The sequence below is a fragment of the Nicotiana sylvestris genome, chromosome 8 (genome assembly GCF_000393655.2).
Source record: "Nicotiana sylvestris chromosome 8, ASM39365v2, whole genome shotgun sequence".
Classification (NCBI taxonomy): domain Eukaryota; kingdom Viridiplantae; phylum Streptophyta; class Magnoliopsida; order Solanales; family Solanaceae; genus Nicotiana; species Nicotiana sylvestris.
Genome location: NC_091064.1, coordinates 114,658,165 through 114,685,274, shown reverse-complemented (window position 1 = coordinate 114,685,274; position 27,110 = coordinate 114,658,165). Strand labels below are relative to the sequence as shown.

General features: G+C 38.3%; 1 protein-coding gene across 3 annotated transcripts; it reads right to left on the bottom strand.

The window, feature by feature from the left end:
- LOC104247104 (nudix hydrolase 3) lies at positions 1–26,971 on the bottom strand. 3 transcript variants are annotated; one of them, XR_011401386.1, is made up of 22 exons: positions 26,679–26,971; positions 26,013–26,192; positions 25,045–25,122; positions 23,997–24,093; positions 12,700–12,833; positions 12,225–12,306; positions 11,231–11,317; positions 8,839–8,945; positions 7,748–7,919; positions 7,360–7,601; positions 7,197–7,278; positions 6,194–6,259; positions 5,368–5,445; positions 5,186–5,281; positions 3,909–4,015; positions 3,618–3,786; positions 3,316–3,399; positions 2,192–2,286; positions 2,009–2,099; positions 1,785–1,931; positions 550–742; positions 1–413 (listed from the first exon to the last, which is right to left on the bottom strand). XR_011401386.1 is itself a non-coding variant. In XM_009803052.2 (21 exons), exons 1-21 carry the CDS (start codon positions 26,771–26,773, stop codon positions 680–682), a joined length of 2,352 nt encoding a protein of 783 aa, XP_009801354.1. In that variant the 5' UTR covers positions 26,774–26,971; the 3' UTR covers positions 428–679. The 3 variants fall into 3 exon arrangements, 1 of the variants encoding a protein (XP_009801354.1); XR_011401387.1 differs by lacking the exon at positions 26,679–26,971 and adding an exon at positions 26,332–26,497; XM_009803052.2 differs by lacking the exon at positions 1–413 and having other exon boundaries at positions 428–742.
- Positions 26,972–27,110: the final 139 nt, after the last annotated feature.

Below are 27,110 nucleotides of genomic sequence, written 5' to 3'. Positions count from 1 at the left end.
TTTAGCACTGAAAAAGCATCATTGCCGCCCTACATAAGAATTTTACACTGGCAGTAGCAAAATCTCTGCTCCAAACATACATACTCACTCAACCCACTAGTCTTGCTCTAACTTCAAATAGCACGTAAATAAAAAAAAAAGCTACGCAAAGCACAAAGGTCTGCGTACACACTACCCTTCCCAGACCTCACTAAGTGGGATTATATTGGGTTGTTGTTGTTATTGTTTGCAAAGCACAAAGTTCAACATCTTATTCACGTTTCTTGGTAATACAAAGTACATTAGTTTGAGAGGAAAAAAGCTTATGCATTACTCAAAACTGCAAAAAAGAAAACAAGACATCATATCATCACGTAGCGTAGGCCATGACCATTTCCATTTGCATTTGCATTTGCATTTGCAGAAGTATGTGTCTGCACAGCACGTATGAGAGAAAATAATATGATATAATTTTTGGAAAAAAAAACATTGTAACTGTATTCATGATAAATCAATTACATGCTTTGCAATCTTATTTTGCTTATGAATACTGGTTTTGGAGAGACTCACCATCTATCACAGAACTGCAAGTTCCCTCGAAAATTACTTTTACGTGAGAGCCACGGGGGGGGGGGGGGGGGGGTTCCCTTTACTGCCTCTTCCGTGACAAAAAAGAAAGTGAGGTGGAATAATAGATTCTTCAATTGATATCGCGTAAAATTTGGTTAGCAATGGGAAAATCAGGAATAATATCCACCGGAACCTGAAAAATAAAAGGAGGAACAAATGATACGCATCCTTCAAAAATTCCAATGAAAAGTCCATCAGTTTAAATAGAACAATTAGAAGATTACACGAAATTGAATCACAATCAATAGTCGGTCTAGGACAAATATTGTCCTTTCACAATTAAGTTCCCCCCTTTTCATGCAAACTATATATACAAAGGCCTAAACCAAGATTTTAGCATTGCATTGAGACACCAAACTAGAGAACAGAAATTTTGTGGACACAAGTAGAAAACAGTTGCCTTTTATATTTTATCACAGTATTTTCTCCATGGGGCCGTCTCCCAGGAAACCCTAGTTTTAGGCCTAAAAAATTAAAGGCCTAAAAGTTACTGTCAGATATATGATACTATATATCAATAATAAAAGGTTTCAATTTTTTTGTTTTTTGGGATTTGGTTGAGGTTGTTCGCAATCTCTCTCACGTTAATCAATATATTTACTTCCTCTTTTGATTATGATTTTCCTCCTGTGTACATTTATTCATTTTTTCTATTTCTGACAATTTCTCTTTTCTAACTGCAACTCAGTTTTCATAAATCAACTATTTCTCTCTGTCCCGTTTGACTGATCTATAGATCACAAAGTAAGTCCATTGTCTCAAATATATGAATTTTATTAAACAAGCTTAAGGCCTCTTATTAAGGTTGACCTTAGACCACAAATTTCATTGAGCCGATATGTTGCGATTGCAGATACTACTAATACTCCATTTAAGTTAATCCTTGCAGTTTAGCCGCTTGAGAACACCGAAGACGCTCAATTATAAGGTCAGGCTTCTTTCCTTTTGATGGGTACGGTCATGTTTAATACAGAAATTATGATGTTTCATCAGCAAATGCCCATCTAGGTCGAATTTCCATGCATTAACAGTACACTTAAAAATACTAAAATTAACAGTATGGAGGCACCCTAGACTTATATGTCAGGAATTAGACAAAAGTAATTTTAGACAAATTGCATAGGCATTCAATTACTGGTGTAGCTATTGCTCATAACTAAAATTAGGGATTATACCTGAACAGTCTCCAGCTTTTCCAGTGCCCGTTTCAGTGATGGTGTCATCACACCATATTTCTGAAGAAGGGTTCTAGCAGCTTCTTTGTCGCCTCTTGCTTGTATTGTGAGAATTTCCCTGCTCAAGCTAGCAACACTGTCTTCAACCTTTGAATAGAAGCGAATCAGTGACTTCACTGGAAGAACTGAGTGAAAATGAAACAGCGAGTCCTATTATGTCATACCTTTTCAAAGTCAACGGCAAATGTTTCATCAGGATGCAAAATAAATGCGCCTTTCTCGAACAAATAGTTAAACTGCAATGCCTGTCCTTTCCTGATTGTGTTTGAAAAATTAAAGACCGGTGAGAACATACAATGTGGAAGGTCAAAGACTAAAGAGGATGACAAGTTGACAACAACGCATACCCATGAGCTTCCTCTAATCCAAAGCGTACCGAGCGGAAACATCCAGCAAGAAAAGAGACATACATTGACTTGGCCAGGCTTTTCGGAAGCAAATCCTAGGCCATATAAGAACAAAGATCATTGTCATTTGATTTTGATTATCATAAGGGAGAGAAGGATTATAATGCCAGTATCATTCTCAAATTGAAAGATCTTATGAACTTCTACTATAGTAACCTCCAGCCAGCCACATAACATATATTTGCCACAAGTTTGTACATGGGAAGGCAATAAGATAGTTAATAGAGCATAAAAAATTCCTCTTACAAGTAATATTCTACCAGGTTCATACACTACTATGACATATTAAATATATCTTCCACTTTTCTGATGATCCCCAGCTCCTTCTTGCAAACACTAGAAAATGGCAGAGAGATACTTTTCTAAACTCCAGATTGTAAATTTAAGAAAAGAATAAGTTGGGCCAGGAAAGGAGCCCAAAAGAGTGACTAGGCTAAACAATTTTACAAACCATTAGAAGCTCATCAGAGAGAATAGCATATTTTCTCAGTATTTACATGCATAACAGGTCAATTACTTGGTTTCGACAAGGATTGGACAAACTAGGCTTCATTGGAGGGTCTATGGGCCACCTTAAATAGAAGCAAAAGTCTCCCAAATAAAGATGTAATCCATATGGAGACCTTCTAAAACATAAGCTACATATATCGAAGTAACAAGATAATAGTAAAATGCTGATTTCCGTGACGGGTTATAGAACAATCAATAAATATATTACTGATAGCTTATATGTATCTTGTTTTGACCATGGTAATTTCTTTAGTCGCCACACATAACACTGTTTTGCCAATCAGATTCATATTCTATTTAAGACTCTATGAAGACACATTTTGAAAAAAGAAAAGCCCAATTAGTAAAGGTAACATTTTTTCCAAGAGTTAAACTATAATATTCTACTTCTCACCAAGAAATAATCTAATTAACCTAAAGTATATTTTCCTCAATAAACCACAAAAACAGAAAAAACTAAGAAAAACAATGTAAATTAGCTAGTCTTCAAGCAAAATACTAACTCTATATGCAAGAGTGAACAGCTCTTAATCAGCTGCCATTTAGTTTATTACCTTGTCCATTAGAAACCTAAGAGCCCAAAGCCCAACAATATCTGCCTTTGCTTCTTCCAGTGATGAATGAAGTTCTTGCAACTCCTATAATATGGTGCAGGAGAATTTTATGTCAAGATGAGGTCATTAACAAAAAGGAATTTTCCGTCAAGATGATACGATAACAGGAGTATTTTGAAAAAAGAAAAATCTGTCCAGAAGCAATGAGATGGAATCTGATATTTAAAAAAAACAATCAGAAGAAAAGTGACAGAACAATGAGGACATAAATTTGGAGAAATAAAGCATAGGTTAATACTGACTAGTCTGACAGTCGACTTCTGCCCATTCAGAAGTGTGATTGTGTGAGGTCCAATTCCATGGCAGCACTCATGACAAATTGTGTGAGTAAAGAAAGATTCAAAATCCACAAGATCCCGTTGTTCTTCCATAATACACACATCAGCTATAGGTTTAAGGATAAGCTTGAACCTGATCAAAGAACCAGCGAAAGTACATAATCTCTAAATATAAGAATGTCACAGGTGCCTACTACTGTTTGTTTGATCAGTGACATAGGAAATCACAGAAAAGGGAGGAGAAGGAATTTGTACTTTGCTTCTGAAACATTCTTAAGCATGACCATTGACGTTCCTCGATCTTTAACTATACGTTCATCGTTTGGAAGATTAAATGCAACTGTTTGAGGGCCCTTCACATCCTGCCAAAGAAAGGAAACTCTAAACAGTAATTGTCCCAAAACCTGAAGTGACCAATTTAGTGGTCTTTGCTCCCCGCTTGTGTATACTGTGCTTTTGGCGAGAAAGAGAAGAGGTGCCAAGCAGGAACTACCTATGCTGTAAGAACAGAGAACAATGCTTTTCTTTTTGAAAGTTTTTTAGCATCAGTTCGGACAAGGCTAGCACTCACTTCGTGTGCAGTCAAAAACAACAATTTGCAACTTCTCACAAAATATATGTTGGGTTAGCTTTCAAGTTCCTAATCCAAGTATATGTTACATTGTTCCTATTTCAGCACCTGAGTTTACAGGCATTTTAGTAAAAGAAATAATAGTCTGACTCTAGTTTTCAAGGAAAGAAATCCAACTAAACAAGAATTGAGCCCTATCCGTCATTGAAAAGTCCAGAAAATCAATTTTTTTAAGAAGCAATAAGAGATGTCATTACTGATATCAACAAGATGCAAAACATTACAAAAGTTAGGAAAGAAAAAAAAAACTGTCATCTCTTCTTCATCAATTGTTAGTGCTGTCTTTTGAAATTAATAAAAGCCTAGCTTGCTTTCACTCCCAAAAAGGAAAAAGATTATTCATCCTCCCCCCACCCCTGCTTTTCTTAACTGACTTTATAGTCTTAAAATCTTCATTGGTGCTAGAAGAATTTTCATCAGTAAAAGTATCCTTTCCTCCATTTCCACCTATTTTTACATGGAAAAAGAGCTTGATATTAAATTTCTTTTAAAAAAAGATAAAACTTACTCCTCTCGGTGCATCCCTAAATCTTCATTGCTCATTCTCCCTTTCTTTCTTTTCTTTTAAATTGTAAAAGCACATGTCATAGAGGTTCCTTTCAGTCGTAATGATGTGCAATACTGTTGCAACTCATCCAGCAAAGGAGCAGAGATGTCAAGATTTACTCAGAAGAAAGCTTGAAAGGAATAATCCCTACAACTTTGGGAACAGATCTTACTTTGTGAAGACTTGGATCACATACACAAACTCGCAGTACACATGTAAGATTTTATCTGGCGTTTTGTTCCCAAAAATTCAGTGTTTGTGAGATAAAGCTATGGAAACATTTTCTTTTAGATGAGTTTCATAAGGATAAAAAGATCTAAAAGAAGCTTCATCGATGTAATAAAAAAGACTCACCCCTGCATTGTAAAGAAGCTGGATAACCCTGATGGGAGCAGCTGTAACATTTTCTGACTTGTAAATATTGTCCATTGGCAGATTCTTCTCCAAAACCTAGAATAGCTTATTTTCAGCAAGTAACGGGGGAAATAAAGATATTATGGAGCAAAAGTTGATATAGAATGGGGATCTATAGGCACCTGCAGATGATCACCAAACAATTTGAGTTGAGCTGTTGCTTTGTCATCACGGACTCCTATAAATGCCTCAAATGTTGCCTAGCGGATAAGATTACATTAGCTATATGTATCATAAGAAAAAATGTACAAGGTCCAAATTTCCGACAACAATTTTATTATCAGCAAGCAAAAGATTATATTACTATCAAAAGAGTCAAGATATAGGATTGTGCTGCACATTACGAAAGGATCCATCATTTACAAGCTACTTTCTTGTAATGAGCTAATGAATCAAACTGGCCCGAAGCTCTGTCCATGCCAAAATTAAATCAATTATTTCGAATAACTGCAGCATATGAGCTGCTACATGGATACAGTCTAGGATATATCACCTATAAAGTGGCTACACAATGTAATGTCAAGTTCCATAAGACCCTAAACTGAAATGAGCTTCCCAAAAGGAAAGTAAGTCAAAGGTAAGTACTGTATCTGCGACTACCATAGAAGAAAAATGCATGTGGCAGGGATCATTGAATTTATATACATTAACTACTGTATCAGAAACTAAGGACAACATTAAATGGCATAATGCACAAGTTTTTTGATAATGATTTTTTTTTTTTTGATAACCAAAGTTTTTTTATAATGATTTCAATCTCTCAATCTTGGGTCTGCGCTGTTCAGCATTCCAAAACCAGCTGATCCAAAAGTTTGACCCTCATTATCAAACAGTAAGCCAATGTGGTACAATACCCAATTGTAAGTTTGAGCATTCTGGATGACGGCAGCAAATCCGAATCACACTAGAAATTGTAAGCAAGGATCGAGTTTCAAAATTAGTTGATACCTTGTATCCAAAAAGTGAATCTTCATATGTTTCATATGGGCCAATGGTGACATCTAACTTGGAGTCCTTCATAAGTTAGAAAGCAAAAGAATCTGTCAGCTCTAATAGTGACTGTCAAACCTAGAACAAAAGCATATATAAATACTACACACTGCTTAAATAGCAAGCTGAAACTCATCATGGCATTTTCCCCCGAAATCAAGGCATTTAACTTGGGCAGAATTGGAAGAACCAACACATTAAGGAGGAAATTGGTTCCACACTTCAAACAAATATGTTAAGGACAGTGCAGGCACCAATATCAGGTTAATAAGTTTCATGCTTCCCCTTTCCAATTGTTTTTTTATTTATTTATTTATTGTTAAAGGAATTGTATTGAATATCCAGCAACAAGGAAGTGCAGTAGGAATATATACAGAGGGAGCATTACTGCTGCAAATGTAATGAACCGTTTTCCGATTGGCAACCTTGTTTAAACTTTTAACATTATACTTCTTCTATGCCTAATAAATAAAGTAAAGACAAACAACTGAATTGATAATCCTAACTTCGCTATTTCAGCCCTAGCTCATGAAGCATTTGAAAAAGAAAAATTAAATAAATGAGAGCCCAAAAATAAGCAGAAAATCAACTATATGCAAGGAAGAAAACGATTTCATTATATCAAGGATATAGCTAATGTCAATTCCCAAAGTTCGGATACCAAAGGTGGCAATTCATTGGTAATGAATTTGACTAATTTTGCTGCTTTCTATTCTGCCAGTACTATCTTACTCAATAGTTCGAGAAATCAATTGCAAAAGTTGCTCAAACTGTTACAGTTAAAGAAGTAGTCTTGTGTAATATTAAATTTCATCTGATAGGCTTTCTTAGCCATTGCATAAGAAACGCCCACCCATCAGCTTAAAGAAAATAAAGAGAAGTCATCAAGATAGATCTTCATAAAATTAAATAGTGCCAGAAATATGCACTATAGCCAGAGAAGCAGTAATCGCATCCTTACCAACTCCATCCAGGCGATATCTGAATCATAGTAGTCATTTGAAAGGAAAGCATCAGCCTTGCTATAAAGAAGTCTCTTTAAACTGAAAACAAGAGCAAGTTACCAAGTCAACATGTATATGCCAAGATTCAAAATAATTAAATACCTAAGACAAATTGAATACCTAGATGAGCTGGCCATTTCTCCTGCTTCACAAAGCAAGGTGGCTGCTTCAGCAAGAAGAGAGTTGTACTCTTGAGAATAAGGAACCACATACAGATCATGAGAAGATCTAGTGACATTTTCCGTTTTGGGGGATGTTGTATCTTCAAACAGTGATTCACTATGCCTTCTAATAACATTGAAAAAGCCCATTGCTTCTTCCCGTTTATCTTCTTGAAGCCTATCTTTCCATAAGTTGAATTCCTTAAAGAAAAACAAAAAGGCAAAGACTACATGTATGTTCTTGGTTAATATCAGCCAAGGATATTCAGAGCTGAGAATGGTTTAGAAAAATGACTGTAGACAAAAGACTATTTTTAAGCATATGAGAAAGCACTGTCATGGTATACCATTTTGTCCATATCTGGTGGATAGAAATTTGCACCAGGAGGTTTTGCAGCAGGAAATGCTGTTCTATATTCAAGACCCTTCCAACCTGGTACAGGCTTTGGTGCGTTCGGAAGAAGCTTGACAGCTGAATCTGCAGTCGTCAGAAAAGCCTCGTTTTCATCCAGGCAAGACCTAACAATGCAAGAGTGAGCTCGGAAAGTTCCAATCAATAGTCACCTTGCAATAAATGAAGCCCCAAAAGAAACGAAATTGCCATTTGCGTTCAAAGCAGGGGATTATGATACAGAGGTATACTGCAACAGATCATAACAAATAGTGCTGGTAGCGAAACACTCTAGTACAGATAATTCTTTTTTTTTTTAATTAAGGAGTTATATTAACTGGCATCAAGAATCTATTACAGATAAGCCTTATAGAAGTTCGAAGGATACCCAGCAGAAAATTTACTTCGATAAGGAAATCCTGAGGCAACTACTTGATAAGCAGTACATACAAAAATGGCAGCAATGATACCCAGAGATCGTAAGGTGGCAACACGACTGTGATGGGAAGTATTGAGTTGGTTTGGAGTACAGTGGTAAATATTGCATACAGTAAAGGAGATGCTTTTCAGCTGGGCCTATAGAAGAAGGAAGAGAATACACAGGGCTTCGGGTGTTGCCTAACTGGCACTTTTTGAGGTCTCACGGCCGGAGGGAAATAGGAGAGCTTTTGATGAGGTAGAAGCCGATTTTATACATATAAGGAATCACCTTTTTTTAAATGTATCCATGAAGTTCTAGTCTGTATAAAAGAGTGGTAGCCCTAAGCAGAAAGCAGTACTTTTTTGTAGGTTTGCTATGTTTTGGTATATTTCTTGTATACAAGATATTTCCCATATTTAATAAAACATTTACCTAATAAAAAAGTGACTCGAAATATGCCCATTTTCTTTGACTTGTTGCCATATAAACTTTCAACTAATAACGTCATTGCATTCACTTATACCCTGTTCAAACATACATATTCACAGGAAGCAAATAAAGACACAAAAACACAGAGAGGAAGAAGGATCAAAAAGGGGGCATAACTTTTCATAAGGGGAACATACCATGGACTTTTGTTTATTACGTAGTACATCCATTTCAATTTGTCCAACTGTGATTTGTCAGCGTTTTCTTTTAACCAGTCTCTCAAAGATGGATTGCTATACCAAACCTATGTTGTGGAATAAGAAAATGAAAGGAGCAAATGAATAGGAGAAATTCAAAAAAGGTTCTCTATGAGCCACTGCAAGCACTGATAGTTGATAACATCGCATAAATGACACAGATTGGTTTTATTTCTCACTGTGAAGTTTATAATGGATCAGTTTCATCTAGGTTGAAGAACATAACACGGGACTGGGATAAAATATTAGAAGAGTTATGAAGGCACCTTTAAAATGTAAGGCATCATTTAAGTTGAACCTCAAAATCACAGGTCATATGTCAAAAGTGTAAAATGGTTAAAGTTAATCTATATTTAATTAAAGAATAAATACTTACCTTACTAGGCCTCGAGCACAATTACCTGTCATATTTACATCGCCTAGGACTCCTATATAAGGAACTCCTCTTGTACATTGCTAATCATCAATTCAACAAGTTTCTATCTTCCTTTTTTTTGAAAAAAAAAAAATTATCTTCGCATGATTTCGGAACTTCTACAATCTTCATAGAGACGTAACTAACTTCTCATCTACTCAAAATTTATTATTCTTTTTCATAATATTCTGGTCTTTGTTATGAGACATTTCTAGCAGTACCACTTTCACTCTCGATGACTGTTCTGAATTCGCCATGCCTATTTTTGGTGATCCTTCTGGGGAACTGTCTCCTCCGACCACTATTTTGGCCATTTTTCCTGCGACTTTTCAGTTAAACCATTTTTCAGAACATCTTTTTTGCTTTTCTTTACAGGATCAAAGACTGGATATTGAGGTCTTCCTTTTAACATTAAATTTTACAGTTTCGAAAAGGTCTTGTATACTTCTATTTCTTAATAATATCAGAGTTTGGATATTGCGCTCATCCTCTAAACATTAAATTTTGATTCACTGTTCCAGGAAAAAAGTTTAATTCCCTCCCCATGGATATGCGCTTAGCTAGTTAGTTTTGTCTGACTGCAGTGACAAGGAAATAAAAGCGATCCGCCATACTCAACCTGGCTTTCCAACTTTGATTTGCAAATTCAAGTTATTTCACCAGCTTAACTTTGAGGGAACATATTGAAAGTCATCAGAACTAGAGATGTCACGTTTATCTAGATTCACAACTTATCTAGATTATTGTATTTTGTGACATTGGCTCTCTACCTTCACTGGATAGCGGTAACATCTATGTACACACTACCCTCCCCAAACCCACATGTGGGAATATACTGGGTATGTTGTTGTATTATATTTTGTGACAAGTCTAGTACCAACATACCCATATTCATTGAATTTGAGTAAGGAAAATATATGGAAGATGCCGTATAATATTTGTATTTACTTATGGAATAATTGCTCACCTCAGTACGCACAGAGAATAATTAACTACCATATTGACCTAGCCTAAGCTCTTATGTAAGAACCCCTCCTGAACATTGTTAATGATCAATTCAACAAAATTAATGAGATACTCTCTTTACTTGCTACACACTTCCCGTCCCCCACCCATTTTTAGATAAGGTAAATAGTATTATTGATGTTGGGAGAAAGCTACCATATACGAGCAGTATACAGGTAATATGGAGAACCTACATCAATTTCTTTGAAATGAATCACAGTCAAATATTTACTAATTTCTTTGAAATGAATCACCAATAAAGACTTGGTAACACATGGTTTTAAACTGCCGTGCCCATGTCCACGAAGAAAGTCAACTGTTTACTAATTTCATAGAAATGAAACAACAACAAAGACTTGGTAACACAAGGTTTTAAACTAGTCTAAGGTACCAGGATCAAAAAATTTGTTCAATTTTAACGTATCTAAATTATTTTCAGGATCTTCAATATATATGGTTAAATATATACATTTTGAACCTAACTTGAAAATTGATTTAGTCCAACAAAAAACACTAGCCTGTTTTTGACTGAGACAACCAAATCCCGTCCTTCAGATTGATTATGATTCATTTTGCTGTGCATCACACAAACCTAGGAATGTTAGAGCACATTCTTTCCATATTGAAGATGACAACAACATGCATATCAGTCATGACAGTGATGATACTGCAATCTATTAAGGCTATGTCCTCAAGAGTATACAGCACCACCGACAACCCCACACCAAAAAGGGAAAAGAAAGAAGAAATTAACTTCTTGCTTCATCAAAAAAATAAATCTAAAATTGTGGTTAACAAAGATTAATTGCAGAAACATAGTAGAGTACTTGCTAAATCTGAACTAATATACACTCACTCAACCTTCTTACGCATCAGAATTTGAACTCTGACTAAAAGACGCTGTGATTATACCTGCAGATAAAAGATCTTGTCCATGATTGTTGCAGCTTTGACCAGAAGAGTTAAGGCTTCTTTGTCTGCTGCAGTCAGCCCAGTCAACTGTCCAAAAGAGCTGGCATCAGTGACCACCATTTAGGAGAAGCCATAACTGTTTCACTAACTCAATTTTGTCCTTAATTAAATTGTGTAACTCTGACAGACAGAGACACACAAAGAAGATAGAGGAATAAATAAATAAAAAAAAAACCATAAAGACCAGAGCAGAATTTCATTAACCGATAGAACCCAGAAAAAAAAAAGAATAAAAGAAACGACCTAACGAATGATCATTTCTTTAGTGTGCAATACCCAACAAGATGAGATTCCGTCACTCTCTAGAAGAAATATGCAAACAGCTGAAATCTGACACCCTTTCAGAACTATAGGCAGTAAGTTGTCACTATTAGCCGGCTAGTTTTGCTTAGATTTATACTAAACATAAGAACTACACAATTGTATCTAGGGTGTCAATGTCAAAACCCAAAAGCTCAATGAGTAATATTAAACCTGTTCGTCAAATCTCCAGATCAATAACAGAAAATGGACTGGCAACAAGGAATGTGAAATTATTAAAACTACTTAAGGCATCACCTCCTCACCAAAATGGTAGTCCTACTTCCCTTTTTGGATTAACTTATAAGTGCTTTTAAGATAACTAAGATATATAATGCTTAGAGCCAAACAATCGGAAGTTCACTAATTACAATAGATGCTCTGTACTGAGTTTCTTAATTTCCTTAGAGTCCAAGAAGAGAAGAATATGACATGTAGATATAAAGATATGCTCTTTTATGAACAAGCAAACGCCACGCCCATAAAATTAACCCCCCCCCCCAAAAAAAACCACCACCAGCACACACGCACGCACAATATAAAAAGAAGTGAATTTGGAGAGCGAGCATTTTTTCATCAGAGTTTGTGGTCAAGATTAACTGTGAGAATAATGCAAAAGATTTAGAATTGAAACCTCTGCAGAGAGGGAAGTACTAGCATAGCGGTTTAGCTGCTTGTCAAGAGTTAAACTTCTAGCTTCAGCATTTTCCTTGTACCTGTAGATATTCCATAGCAGCTAGCTCAGGTGCACAAAGTAATAAAGTCCACAGGGACAGGAATATTATTAAGAAAGAAACCTGAAACCTTCAACTATATATAAGGCTTATGCACAACGAAAAGGGAAAGAAACCAAGTTTGAAACATTGGGCGCAATCTCGTGCACAATTTATGGATAAGCTATATGAAACTAAGAAAACAGGTAATAAGAAATGTATTGAACTAATTACAGAAACATCACTGAACTACAAAAAAATTGAAAATATATTAAAAAGAACCTGAAAGGAACCATAATGCGCTTAAATTTACAGCAAGCTGAAGTAACCATTCTAGAAGAAGAAATGATTAGGCAGTTATATACAAAAACGTTTTCTACGTTATATAAGACATACCTCTTTTCAATTATCATAAAGAGCTGACCATATTCCTCATTCACATCATAAGGCACATAGTCAGGATGCTCTTGAGCAAGCACTCGTCTGTACTCCTCAAGAGAGAGATATTTTACAGCTGAAACCTCTGATTCCTACCAAGAAAGAAATGTCAATGTCACAATTGACTTTTGGTGCAACAGAGAATTTAGCTAAAAAAGAGACACTTAGTAGGCGTTTGGACATAAGAATTGTAAAATTCGAAAAAAATTGTGAAATTTTTTTCAAGTGAAAATGGTATTTGAAATTTAGTGTTGTGTTTGGACATAAATTTCAGTTTGGGTTGTTTTTGAAGTTTTGTGAGTGATTTGAGTGAAAATTATGAAAAACAGCTTTTTGCAGTTTTTCAAATTTTCGAAAATTTCCAAAATGCATCTTCAAGTGAAAATTGAAAATTTTATGAACAAACGCTGAGTTCGAAAAAAAGCAAAATTTTTTTGGAAAAATCTTCCATCAAATTTTATGTCCAAACGGGCACTTTAACTTTTTCAGAGCATATTTTCTCAGTCAACAAACAAGCTTTCAGAAGCTATGGTAATGGAGCTTCAAGCTATTAGATAGTGCATGTATGTATTAGTAGGCTTAGTGTCCCACATTGGAACATAGGTAGTATAGTATGTACTGTGTAAAGTAAATGTATAAATAAGGCTCAGTGTAAGGAAATAGTTGAGATGCTTATCTATGTTGCGAGGACTCTCCAAAATGTAGCCGCACACGTGTCGGATCCTTCAAAAATGCACTACTTTTGGAGGATCCGACACGTATCCTGCCACATTTTCGGAGAGTCCAAGCAACATAGATGCTTATCAAAAATATTTTTCTGTACCCATATTTCTCATATGGTATCAGAGAATTAGTGAGAAACATCCGGGAAAGTCAGTCAATTTCTAGCAACTTTCTAGCGCTTACTTACGTCATCTCAATTTCTACCAATGTTGTGCGAAACCAACACCACCACAAGGTTCAGCATCCTCCGGCAAGCAAACCCCAGTCAAACCTTCCAACAACAAACACCACATGCACGTGCCTTCAGAAGCTAGAGCTCCGGCGAGCGCGTCTATTTCACATGCTGGCACGTGCAAGTTTTTCCAGCCAGATTTTTAACGATATTCTTCTCTGGTTGTGGTCACCTGCCTCTTCCGACTCGACCAATAGAGATTTGACTATTTTTTCAGTCACCAGAACAGTGTTTTTCTAGTAGTACACTTGATTTTCTCGGGCTTTTCACTGTTTCTGCAGATTTTTTACTCTTTCAAGGTCGTATCAAGCATCTGAAAAGTGTTTAATCCTTTCAGACCCACTTTGCATGCAAATTTTTTCAGCAGGTTCCATTATTGTTTTTGCTTTCTGGTGATTTTTTCGGCAATTTCTGGTGTTTTTCTCTCAGATTTGCTCTCTTGTTAGCATCCTAGACCTCTCTTCAATCCAACCATATCTCTCGGATTTGATGCTTTTAGTTCCAAAAAATGTGAAAGTTGGAAATTCAAGTCCTATGATTACTTCTAAACCCTCAATGGGAAGTTCAAACTATTTAGCTTAGGCTTCCTCGGTTGAATTATGGTGCAAGGTTCAAGGTGTTCAAGATCACATAACCAAAAAGGTAAGTGAGGAAGATGGAAAGGCCAAAGCACATTGGGAGAAGGTTGATACTCAATTATGTCGTCTCTTGTGGTGATCAATTGAGTTCAAGTTGATGCATTTGTTTCGTCCATTCCAAATATGTTATTTGGTTTGGGAAAAGGGTCTCACCTTATACACTAATGACATATCTCATTTTTATGATGTGATATCTTGGATGATAAACTTAAGAAAATAGGAATTGGATATGTTTACTTACTTGGGACAGGTACAGGTAGTCATGGAGGAATTTGAGAAGTTGCTGCTAGAGTTGAAAAACATCATGAGCACGGATAGAAGATGTTTCTAACCTTACACTTGCTGGACTTCCTAAAGACCTTGATTCAGTATATGACTATATTTTGGCTAGTCCTACTGTTCCTATGATTGATGAATTATTCTCTTGATTACTGCGCCTTGTTGCACCACCCAGTGACACAGTGATCTCATCACAAAGAGTTGACTCTTTTATTCTTGCATCTCAGACAGTGGAAAACAAAACATGTCAAACTATAGAGATTGATGAGGAAGAGGTCGTTTTGGAAGATCTTGACCAAAATGTAGTTATTGTAATATGCTTGAACAAACTCGTCAAGTCTGTTATTCTTTGCATGGTTAACCACCCAAATATGTTCATATTTCTCATACTGCCACTACACTATAGGTAACCACAGGTTTTCCTTATCCTAAAGAAAATATAATGAAGATAGTTCGTGGAAGGTAGGGAAATTCTTGATGCTGCTCCCGTGGCTAGTGAAGTTGTTGACTCGAGAATAAAGCAAGGCGAACCTTGGATCTTGTGCAAATTAGATCTCGAGAGGCCTTTGATCATGTTATATAGGAGTTTCTTAATTTCATTATGAGGAAATGGGATTTGGTGTTAGATGGAGAAAATGGATAAAGTTTGTATCTCTACTGCCAGGTTTTCTGTCCTGGTGAATGGCAACCCATGTGATTTCTTTGGAAGCTCGAGAGGAATGAGACATGGTGACCCACTCCCCTGTGTTGTTCATATTAGTGATTGAAGTGTTGAGCAAAATGATGGACAAAGTTGTGGCTCGGGGGTTGCTTAAAGGGCTTTTCTGCAGCGATTAGTGGACAAGCTACCATGAGTGTGTCTCATCTTTTGTTTGCGGATGACATTTTAGTTTTTTGTGATGCTAATAATACTCAGTTGTCTTTTTTAATACAAGTGTTTGACATGGTTCCAAGAGGTGTCAAGCCTAAAGAACATTTCAAAAAATGTGAGATTATATTGGTTGGTGAGGTGGAGAATATAGAGGGTCTAGCACAAGTGATGAATTGCATGATTGGAGCTCTTCCTACTACTTATTTGGGTCTCCCATGTAGGGTTGGGCATATATCGGGTATAACCGATAGCCCGAACCGATAAAATGCTATTGGGTTATCCATATCAGGTTATTGGATAAATAGTTCGATAACGGTTTAATGTTATTTGACTAGTGCATTATCAGTTCGGGTCTCGATTTGCCCAATTTATAAACGATTTAACCGATAGCCCAATAAGCTTTCACAAAATTATAATTTTACCCACTAAATATATAAAACCACCTTATGGCTTCATTCTCTCAATTCTCTCGGTAGTTACTCTTCATCTTCTGACCTTAATCCTTAGAGTAAGTTTTAAACTTTTCTGAATTTCTCATTTTAATTCTTCAGTTAAGATTTTTAGTTTTTCTATTTGTTTCTTTTGTTGCACTGATTCTTTAGTATTTACAAGATTAGGATTTTATTATTTTTCTGTGAATTATGCCCGCTCGCAGTGAGATTGCTGGATAGTTTTTATTCTTATCGGGTAAACCGGTAACCGAACTGATAAGGATCGATAACCGACTAACCGATACTCGATAACCGATATGTTATCGGTTCCGTTATCGATGTAGTATATTTATAAACTGATAACCGATATGACGAAGCAATACCATTCACGACCAAACCGAACCAACCGATGTCCATCCTTACTCCCATGAGGATCATCTATTAAGGACCAAGTAGTTTGGAATCCGGTCATAGAGAGAGTAGAAAAGAGATTAGCGGGTTGGCAAAAGTGGTAGTTATCAAAAGGGGGAAAGGAAGTGTCGATCGATTAAGAGTACTCTATCAAGTATACCTACATATTTCATGTCCTTATTGCACGCCCCAACTACTGTTACAAGCAAGTTGGAAAAACTTCAAAGGGACTTCCCATGGGACGGTGCTAACGGGGAGAGAAAATTTCACTTTGTCAATTGGAAAATTGTTACTACACTGAAATGTTGTAAGGCACTATTAGGTAAGTGACTATGGAGATTTGGGGTAGAGGTGAATACTCTTTGGAAAGGGGTAGCAGTGTTATCAAAGGCGAAAAGTGCAAAAAAGCTCTAAGGTCCATTGGGGGTTTAAGCACAAAGCGCAAATAAAGCGTGTGCTTTAATGAAAAAAGGCGCAACCTGAGAAAACGTAAAAATATGTATATGTAGTCAAGACCAATAATTATAAGCATAAATAACAAATATATGGACAAAAAAATTGAATAAAAATTACGATAAAGTGAAATATCAATTGTCTAGTATCGCCTTTTCAGGATCACACTCATTGGCAAGGAAAAGTATGCCTAAGAGCCTTGATGTGACAGTGAAGCACCCACAAAGCGAGGCGAAGCGCTCAACATGTTTTGAGCCTCGCTTCAGGGCTTAAGCGCGCTTTAAGCGCGCCTTTGACAACATTGAGGGGTAATTGCAGAGAAGTACGAGATTTAGAAGGGGTGGAGGACAAAAAATATCTCACTTTCCTATGGGTGTGGGCTATGGAGGAATAGCTAAAAGGGGCGAGAAAAAGTCTAATAACAACATCTCATTTAGGGTGGGGGATGGGAGGAGGATAAGTTAATGGGAGCATAGGTGGTGCGGGAACAACGCTTTGAGAATCACATATCCGAATATGTACAATATTTCAAGCCAAAAGAAGATGCATGTCCAACGGTTGTGGTGGAGTCTACAAGGAGAAAGTACAATGAGATGTGAGGTTTAGAAGGAACTTGCAAAACTGAAAGATAGAAGATTCTCAAAACTTGCTCGGTATGCTTCACAATCAAAAAGTTCCCGAAGATAGACATGATGCATGGAGATGGGGTTACGGGAAAATGGTAATTTTTCTGTTAAGTAAGAAGCTTCTAACTAGGGAGGAGTAGGTTTTCCCACATAATTTGATATGGATTCCCAGGGTACCAAGAAGGCAGAATAGTTCGAGACCCCCCTGAACCTAGCAACTTTTTTTTATGAGAAGGTAACAATAACAACAAACCCAGTATAATCCCACAAGTGAGGTCTGGAGAAGGTAATGTGTACGTAATAATATTGATAAAAGTAGTACCTAGCACAAAGATTGTGCTAAGGAGTAACAAGAATCAGGAAAAAATGTGAATCGCCTCCTTATACATTGCTGAATAGCATCTTATTTGTGAGGGGAAATTGTGAGTTGGTTTGGTTTAAAGTGGGTGATGCCAGACACGGTGAAAGAAACTATTTTTAGTTGGGACTTCATAAGACAGAAGGGAAGGCGCAGATGTTGCTCCTCTAGCACTCATGTAGGTTGTTTGGAACGAGAGGAATAGGAGTGTTTTTGATGGAATAGAAGAGCATGCTCTATGGAGGGAGGTCATAGTAGATAAGTACGATTCCACGGAAGGGGGTTGGAGGACCAAGGCAATCACAACACCTTTCGGGTGTGGCATGTGGAGGAGCATCATGAAGAATTGGGAATCCTTCAGTGACAACATGAGTTCCATTTCCCCACTTCTTTGGGGAAGTGACTGTCTGCCAATTCACTAGATGATACTTTCTAGTTCCATCCGCTGCATCACAAAGAAAATTCCTTTGAAGCCGCTCCAGTTTTTCTATGATGCTCACAGGAGCTTGCAACAGGGACAAGTAATAGGTGGGCATACTCGATAAAGTATTTTTAATGAGCACTTCCTTTTCGCCTTTTGACAAGTATCGTTTCTGCCAGCCTGCTAATCTTTTTTCAACCCTTTCGATCACTGGATTCCAAACCGTAGTATCCTCATGCGAAGCGCCCAATGGGAGACCCAGGTAAGTAGTGGGAAAAGAGCCCACCTTACATCTGAGAACATAAGACAAAGCATCAATGTTAGCAACCTCACCCACCGGGAAAAACTCTCACACTTGCCGAGGTTGATTTTGAGACCTGACACTATCTGAAACCACTGCAGGACCTGCTTCAAGTAGGTCAACTGATCCATATCGGTATCACAGAAACCAAGGTGTCATCCGCAAAAAGCAAATGAGAGACTCTTCGGGCAGTGGCCACCCCGATCGGAGCTGAGAATCCTCTCAAGAAGCCTCCGCCCGCCGCTCGATCTATCATTTTACTCAAAGCATCCATCACTAGAATGAATAGCATGGGGGATAGGGGTCACTTTGCCTGAGACCCCTGGAGCTGCCAAAGAAACCACACGGGCTACCATTAACCAGGACAGAGAATCTGACTGAGGAAATACAGAACTTGATCCATCCCCTCCATCTTGCCCTAAACCCCATCCGCATCATAATGAAATCCAGGAACTCCCAATTGACATGGTCGAAAGCCTTCTCAAGGTCCAACTTGCATAGTAAGCCGGGATCTCTATTTTTCCTTCTGGAGTCTACAAGTTCATTTGTCATCAAAGCGACATCTAGGATCTGCCTACCTTCCACAAACGCATTCTGGGAGCACGAAACAGACACGTCAAGAACCTTCTTGAGTCTATTGGAAAGCACTTCAGAAATAATCTTGTAAATACTCCCCACGAGACTAATAGGCCTGTAATCACTGATACAAGATGCACCTTCTTTGACTAATAGGCATGTAGTCACTGATACAAGATGCACCTTCTTTCTTAGGCACAATAGTAATAAAAGAAGCATTGATACTTCTCTCGAAAACACCATTCACGTGGAAGTATTCAATGGCTTCCATCAACTCCCCCTTGATGGTGTCCCATTAGAGCTGGAAGAAGGCCAAGGAGAAACCATCAGGGCCGGGGGTCTTATCACCAGCACAACTCGACACAGCCTCGTGCACCTCCTCTTCCTCGAAAGCCCTTTCTAGCCACTCACTGTCTCCCTCCCCTATGTGGTTGAACTCTATTCCCCCTAAAGTCGGCCTCCAACTAACTTCCTCTTTGTATAAGTTCTCATAAAACCCCACTATCGCCCCTTTTACCTCCTCGTCTTCCTCAATCCTCATCCCATCCACAACTAAGGACTCTATGAAGTTTCTCCTTCGATTTGCAACCGCCACCCTGTGGAAAAATTTGCTATTCGAGTCCCCTTCCTTTAACCATAGCGCCCTCGATTTTTGAGCTATTGCTAACTCGACTATTTCCCTCTTAACCTCCCCCAATCTCTCTTTCTCAGATTCATCTAACTCCCTCACATCTTCCCCTCTCTCTAGATCCCCCAATTCATGCATAAGCTCCCTTATTTTAACCTCTACCCTCCCAAAAACCTCCTTATTCCACCTAATAATATCTCCCCTGAGCAATTTAAGTTTCTTCGAAAGACGGAATGAAGGTGTCCCTGATACCCCATAGCTTGTCCACCATTCTTTCACCTTGTCACCAAATCCTGGCACCTTCAACCACATGTTCTCGAATCGGAAGGGAGCACGCACCCCCTCCCTCTGCATCCATCTAGCAAGATAAGCAAATGATCCGAAGTCAGCCTAGGTAAAGGAATATGCAGCACATTCGGCACCAGCTCATCCCAGGAGGGCGATATCAGAAATCTATCAAATCTAGACCTTGAGTTGGAATCCTCCGCCCTGGCCCAAGTAAACCTTTCCCATGACAGAGGAAGATCAATGAGAAAGTGATCATTGATGAAGTCAGAAAACTCCTCCATGGCCCTCGAAATCATACTACATCCTAATCTCTCCTCCGGGAATCTAATAGTGTTAAAGTCTCCCCGAGAACCCATGGAATGTCCCATTCCCCCATCATATTGGCCAATTCCTCCCAGAAAAACACCTTGAACCCTTCTCCTACCAGTCCGTACACACCCCCAAATCCCCACTCACTCAATCTTTGACAAGAGCTGCTAAAGAAAAAACTCCCTTCTTAATCTCCTTTACCTCCAAGCTTCTATCATCCCACATTAGAAGAATGCCCCCGGCACTTCCCACTGCTGGAACCCAGTCATATTTTACCCAACTACGTCCCCAGACACTCCTCACAATCACATCCGACAAAACTTCCATTTTTGTCTCCTGAAAGCAAACTAGGTTAGCACCCCACTCTCTAACTCCCACTTTGATGATGGCCCTTTTGTTTGGGTCATTCATCCCCCTCACATTCCATGACAGAATCTTAACTTCCATAAGAAACAATATCCCCATTCGCCCCACCCCCTCTGACCGAGCTCCCTTCCTCTCTGTCACACACCCGGCCCCTTCTCTGGTACACCACTACATCCCCTAAATTATTTTGCTTAACACCTTGACCCAACTCCCTCCTTGCACCATCATAACAAGATTGTTGCTCAATCTCCCTCAACAGTTCTAACACCCTATCTTCCTTCCCTTCAAAAGAAACACCTAGAAACTTCCCAAAGTTTAATAGTTTATCCTCCATCCAGAAAGACATATCCCCTCCTCCAATCTGTGACGAGACTGGACAGGCGTATTCTATATGTAGCCTTTTCTTGCCCCTACCGGAGGAATACAAGACCATAGCATTGCTAGCAATAGGAACTTTAGGTGCCGAAAGGATCTCGCCATTTCCTTGAGGGGTATCAATCTCTGAAATTAGCACCCCGCTGCTACAGGAATGACCAGGAACACTAGTAGGGTAGCAGGAAGGAGGAGAGCATGGAGCCCTTGGCGGCATCTTAATTGGAAATACTGGTCTGGCACTAACATCAGATGGGGCATGCTCAACGATCTTCCCAGAAGAAGAAGAAACTTGAAGTGTAGCCTCAACACAACTAAGCCCAGGAGCAGATGAGGGGGCGATGGAGCTGGGTCCATCAGAGGCGGGAGGCCATGGAATAACAGCACCATCTATAGTCGGTGCCGCCCCTGAAACAACGGCCATCGAAGAAGGGCGAAGGCCACTAGAGCTCGGTGCAAAAATGTCACTGTGCGTAGCACCATTGGCAGAAGAAGGAAGAACGACTATTCCCATATGCTTAGGAGCCTTAACAGACGCAGCTTGAAATAATCTGGCCCCTTAGGATCAATTCTAATAGAATTAGGTAAAGTTGTTGGGCCCATGTGAGGAGGCCCAGGCCTATACTTGATGAAAACTTGTTTGGCCCTAGTATAATTAGAAGATGACCGACCCATTCTACCTTTCCAGCCCGCATCACTAATCCATTCACGTCTTCCCCTTCTGTTGAAATTTTGTCTTCTTCTCCCAAATTCAAACCTCTCGTCTCTTCTCGATCTAACATCTGATTCCGGCTTAGACCACTGATCCGGTGAGCCCTCCCCTCCCCTCAGAGACTGATTTCCCTCCCTTCCCTTCCCTTCCCTTCCCTTCCCTTCCCTTCCCTTCTATTTGACCTTCCCTTTTCTTCCGCCACTATCATAGGCATAAAGATAGGGCGAAATTCAGGGCTCAACCACACCCTATAACTCAAGTAGCCATCTTCCACCACAGTGGAAACAGGGATTCTGCCCCCTTTCCTCACCACAATCCTCACTCGCGATAGATCATGTAGGCTGCAAGTGACATCAATAAAGCCCCCACAGATTCCCCAATCTTCTTGAAGAGGTCAAGGCACCAAAGATGTACCGGGAGACCCACCATGTTGACCACCAATGTTTCGCCGGTGAAACGATGGTCGAGACACCCATCGTGCTCCACCTATCTGACTAGGTGTAAAAAGTTCCCATCAAACCATCTGTTTCCTCTAAAAAGAATTTCTGAAGCTTGAGATTCGTCGAGAAATGGAAAGAGATATTATGTATCCCCTAGTTGCGTTATTTTCAGCCCGTTATTGACGTTCCATGCATCAACTGCCCAATTCCTAACAGCCTCTAGAGAACCAACCCATTTGGAGAAACATCCCATCAGACAAGATTTCAAGAAACCCTTGCGCCTTAGAGTTGCTCCTCAGACAGCGAGAAGTGCGGCTCCTGCCCTACGTCGAGCTTTCGATGACATCTTCCCTCAAGTTCTAGGGTTGGCCAAGAGGCAGCTTTGATAAAAGACATTTTTTCCAATTTTCTAGATTCTAGAGAGAAGTAGGAGTTTCTCACTGTAGAGTCCATCATTTCTAAAAGGCTGACTGAAGAAGAAAATTTGAAATCTGGTCGGAAAAAAACCTCCCCCGTCGCCGGAAAATAGTGAAAGTCGTCGGATTTTGGAGAAAGTTAGATGGGTAGGCTCGGAATAGCCTCGTGAAGAGGCTGTCTGAAGGCGACCAGTCGAGATCTGGCCGGAATTTGCCTCACGCGCCGGTGCGTGGCATAGAGATCGCCGGAAGTGGGCTGCGTGTGAGGGCGCGTGGGAGGCTGTTCGTCGGAGATTTTTTCTGGGTTTTGGTCACAATGGGGTGGCTATCTGTGGGTGTTGATAGAATCCTAGGATTCATGGTACAGAGATGCCTCGGGAGTAGTGCCTGAGAGCATGTTTTATTATAAGGATGTTCTTAAAGTCTAATAAGTTCATTTTGGTGTTTTTAAAACAAAATAGAGAAAGAAGTATATAGAAATGAGTAAAAGTTTGTTTCATTTAACGTTGGGTGATTATTGTACATTTAAAAGATACTATAATGAAAGACAAGCATTTAATTTAAATGAATAAATATTTGACGAGGTTATTTTTAGCTTTAGATGAAAAAATCGAAAACCACACACCATATTTTACAAAGCTATCACCATTTTTTGGCATGAGCTTATTATTTCTTTTGAGATATACGTAGTTACATACACAGAATATTACATATTCAAGTACAAATTTACCAATTTATAAAACAAAAGAAGAAATGAAAGTTACAGAAAGCAAGGAATGACTGGACCTCAAGCTACCAAATGGCCCACTATTTGGACTAAGGGCTGACCTGCCACCTGCCCTGCCCCATTAAAAAAATTCAAAAATTAAAGTTTGCCCTAGCCTGCCCCGCCCGGCCCTATTTACTTGATCCCTTGCCCTGCCTCGTTAAGAGTTTCACCCGCCCCGCCCCGCCCCGCCCCAATTGCCATCCCTAGTTGGTTGGTATCCAAAAATCACCTCCTCATTTTTTTTTTGTGCGCCCATGAGGTTTCATTAGTTGGATGCTTCCGTAGAGAACCATATTCTTCAATAGGTTCTATACCTTTTGGTATATTGCGTGTAAATGGGAGATTTTCCCATCATTAATAAAATTATTTACCTTATCAAATTAAAAAAATGAATAATCTATAAAATTTCAAGAATTCATCTCCAACACATTTAAGATAAAAGACAAAAACTGTGAAGACGTTACACTTATAGACAGCTTAGTTCCTTTACATTCATTCTTATTGCAGGAATTCCATTTCCAGTTAAAGAACAATAAACCTAAGGCAAAACATGAGATACCACGTGATGAACACATAGTAATCTCAGGCAATCTGAGCAACTACCACAAAATTTAACGACAAACAGAACTACTAACCTGAAGTGTAAAGGCCTCCAAAGGAATTGGATCTATTGTTGTCACTAGATATACATCATTGTATTCATTGTTGATGAACTTTCCATCATTGATAGTGCTGCAATTTAATGGGACATTAAGCGTACTCCATTGACCAACAGAATCTCATGCTTCGAAAAACAATAACTTGAGAAAATATTATTGAAGTGATGATTGCACATGTTCTAGAGTATGTATTATTATCTTTCCTTCCTAGTTGGTTATGATATAACTATCAACAAAGTATTTGATTTATCAAAATAAAAAAATAAAAAACTATCAAGAGAGTCCTCTAATAGTTAAAAAAAAAAAATAGTTAAAGTCCAATAAATTGCATATGTATAAAAGCCCTGGAAATTTTGGGCAAAATGGACACAGAAATTTGAGCATCATTTGATAGATATGTGCTTGAAATATTAGTTTATATTAAGGTAATAATCACATATTATAGACATGCTTGAGTTATCCCTGTAAAAAATTATACTACAGTCTAGTCTACCGGATCAAACAAAAAAATCAGCACCAATAACTCATATTAGGCAGATGGACCGCAAATTTAATGACTGAGGTTTTGTTAACTCTGGGCTTCAAACACATCGCCAAAAGTATCACATGCTCGATCTATTAGGAGCTAATTAGCGGTAGTGTTAATAATGAAAACTGATAGGATTAAAACCTTATGAACATTCCTACAGTGTAGCTATCAATATTTCTTTTCTTTGGTTGCCCCACTTCTATACGCCATCAAGCTCCCTGGCAGCTCAAGGTGCATACGAAATAGCAAACATCATTATCAAAATTAACATTTAGGTAACTCAGTTGTATTCGTCAACTGCAAAGAAAAATGTTTTCATTATGTAATGAGATCTTATTTACCAGTTGACAGATAACACACCATACATTTGTCCAGAAGATACAAAAGAAGATTCAACAAGTAGAAGAACAAATTCATAGCTCTGAAGCTAACAGGCAGTCTGCTTGATACTGTATAATAAGAAGACATGATGAATTAGAGCTTTAGTATACCAACCACTCTTGAAGCAAAACAAATATTAATTCAAATGCATCCTTCGGAAGAGTTACACCAAGTTCTTCTTGAAGCTCTCGCCTGCAAGAATGTATTAGTAAGCAACAGTACAAGCCCCAGCAGAAAAGCATTCAGAAGTGAGAGTGCTCATGCGAAGTATGTAGGCAATAGCACAGAAGAGAACGTTCAGCATTTCAAAGTGGGTTATGGGATGAAAAAACTCTCTTTGTATGATAAATGTGTATTACAAAAAGTAACATATTTTGTATTTCTTCATAATTAAAGAGGTTTAGAAGTTGCAGTTTGCATTGTTATAAGGAAGAAATCATTGACACTTGAATGATCATATGCACTGCAAAATTGTGACAGCTGACCATTACTTAACAAAAGAAAAAAGAAAGTTGTAAGAGCTGAGCATTTGGTGAAGTGTGAAATTACATCAGCAAAAGCTATTCCACTTTATGCAGCACGGGACGTGTTTGTATCAATTAGCATGATAGCAAATCAGAGGAGTCATTGCTGCGAGATCCATTCATTGTGAAACAATATCAGATACAGCATTTTCCATTAGAAAGTTTAGAGAGAGAAACAGAAAGCTTTATGATGGTAAAAAGATTCACAGTATAGAGGGCAAAGAGTCTTTCATTTCACTCGTCATAGAAAGTTGGTTCAAGATATGGTTTCTTCTTTTTATTTGAGAAAGATAAGGAAGAAAAAGAAATCCATTGGTAGATGAAAAAAACAGCAACACAAAGAGGCAGGAGAATACAGAATCACTGAAATTTGAGTGACGCCACGAGACAATCTACGATCATGGGACAAAAGTTACCAAATAATGGTTCAAGAACATGCAGAAAACGTTATGTTTAAGAATTTGCCTGAGGCATCAACAGATGAAAGCAAACTCGGAAAAATAAACCCAGTTCATGTGAAACTATATCCAGAAAGTTCAGCTTCATGCTGGAACATACATTGCTGAAATAAGAGATGAATCTCCAGCAGATATATGACCGGCACTTGAGATATCCCACAGACCAGCCCAGGAATCCTTGCAATCAGCACGTCGTTGGAGGAGTAGTTCTTGTGTACTCTCAGCAAATATCCATACATGAACAGCGCGATGGTAGTCTCCAGCTCTGTGAACATCCCCTCTGAACAAGTAGTACAATTATGGTAATTGGTATTGAGACATCATTAAAACGTGATATATTTAGGGAACTATGTGCTTAAATATATCAAATTCTATTAGTCAATTTGACAAATTAGCTATCTTGTCAAGATTCAATTTACTTTTTCTCCTGTTTATTTCTTTTGGAAGAAACTACAACAGATGGGAAGCTGCTTTCTCCTACTCAACAGCACTGCCTCTAACCGCATATATTTTACGACTGTGTCAGTGAGAACTTGCTGAGTTGCCACACTCTAGCATAAAAGAAGCCAATAGCAGTAAGTAGGCTGATGGACGAGTAAAAGTAGTCAATTTATAATGAATACATCATTCTGTCCGTTCGAACCCAACTATTTTAATCAAAACTCCAATCAGCACCAAGAATTCAAACTAATAAGAAATGAAAAATTGATCAAAATTCGGCATAACCCATATGATTTTTTTTTCTTTTTTGATGTGGGATTGGTACCTGGGCTTAGAGATGCCAGTTTTTTCTCCAGTTTTAGTAAGGACGTCCAGATACTCTTCTTCCTTCACTGGCATTTGATCATGTTCGGCAGCCATTGACTGACACTATCTGATTGTTTTCTAACACTTGTATTGCGTGGCGTCTTTGTAAATGGGGATTCGTTCAATAGGGTAGGTGGTGACTGGTGAGTGGTTAGTATAGAAAATGGGTATAAGGTGAAGGTAGACACTATAAAATATTCCCTGTGATGAAGGCTTAGAGATGCTGATGAATCAAATTCTACAATAATGGATGATTCACCTGGAAAAAAGCCTATATTCGTTTAAGTAAAAGGCTATATTCGTTTAATTAAGAAGACTAATAATGTACGTTAGGTATTTTGCCTAATCGCCAAAAGTTTTCAATTTCTTTTCCAATGAAAAGGTTTTCAAT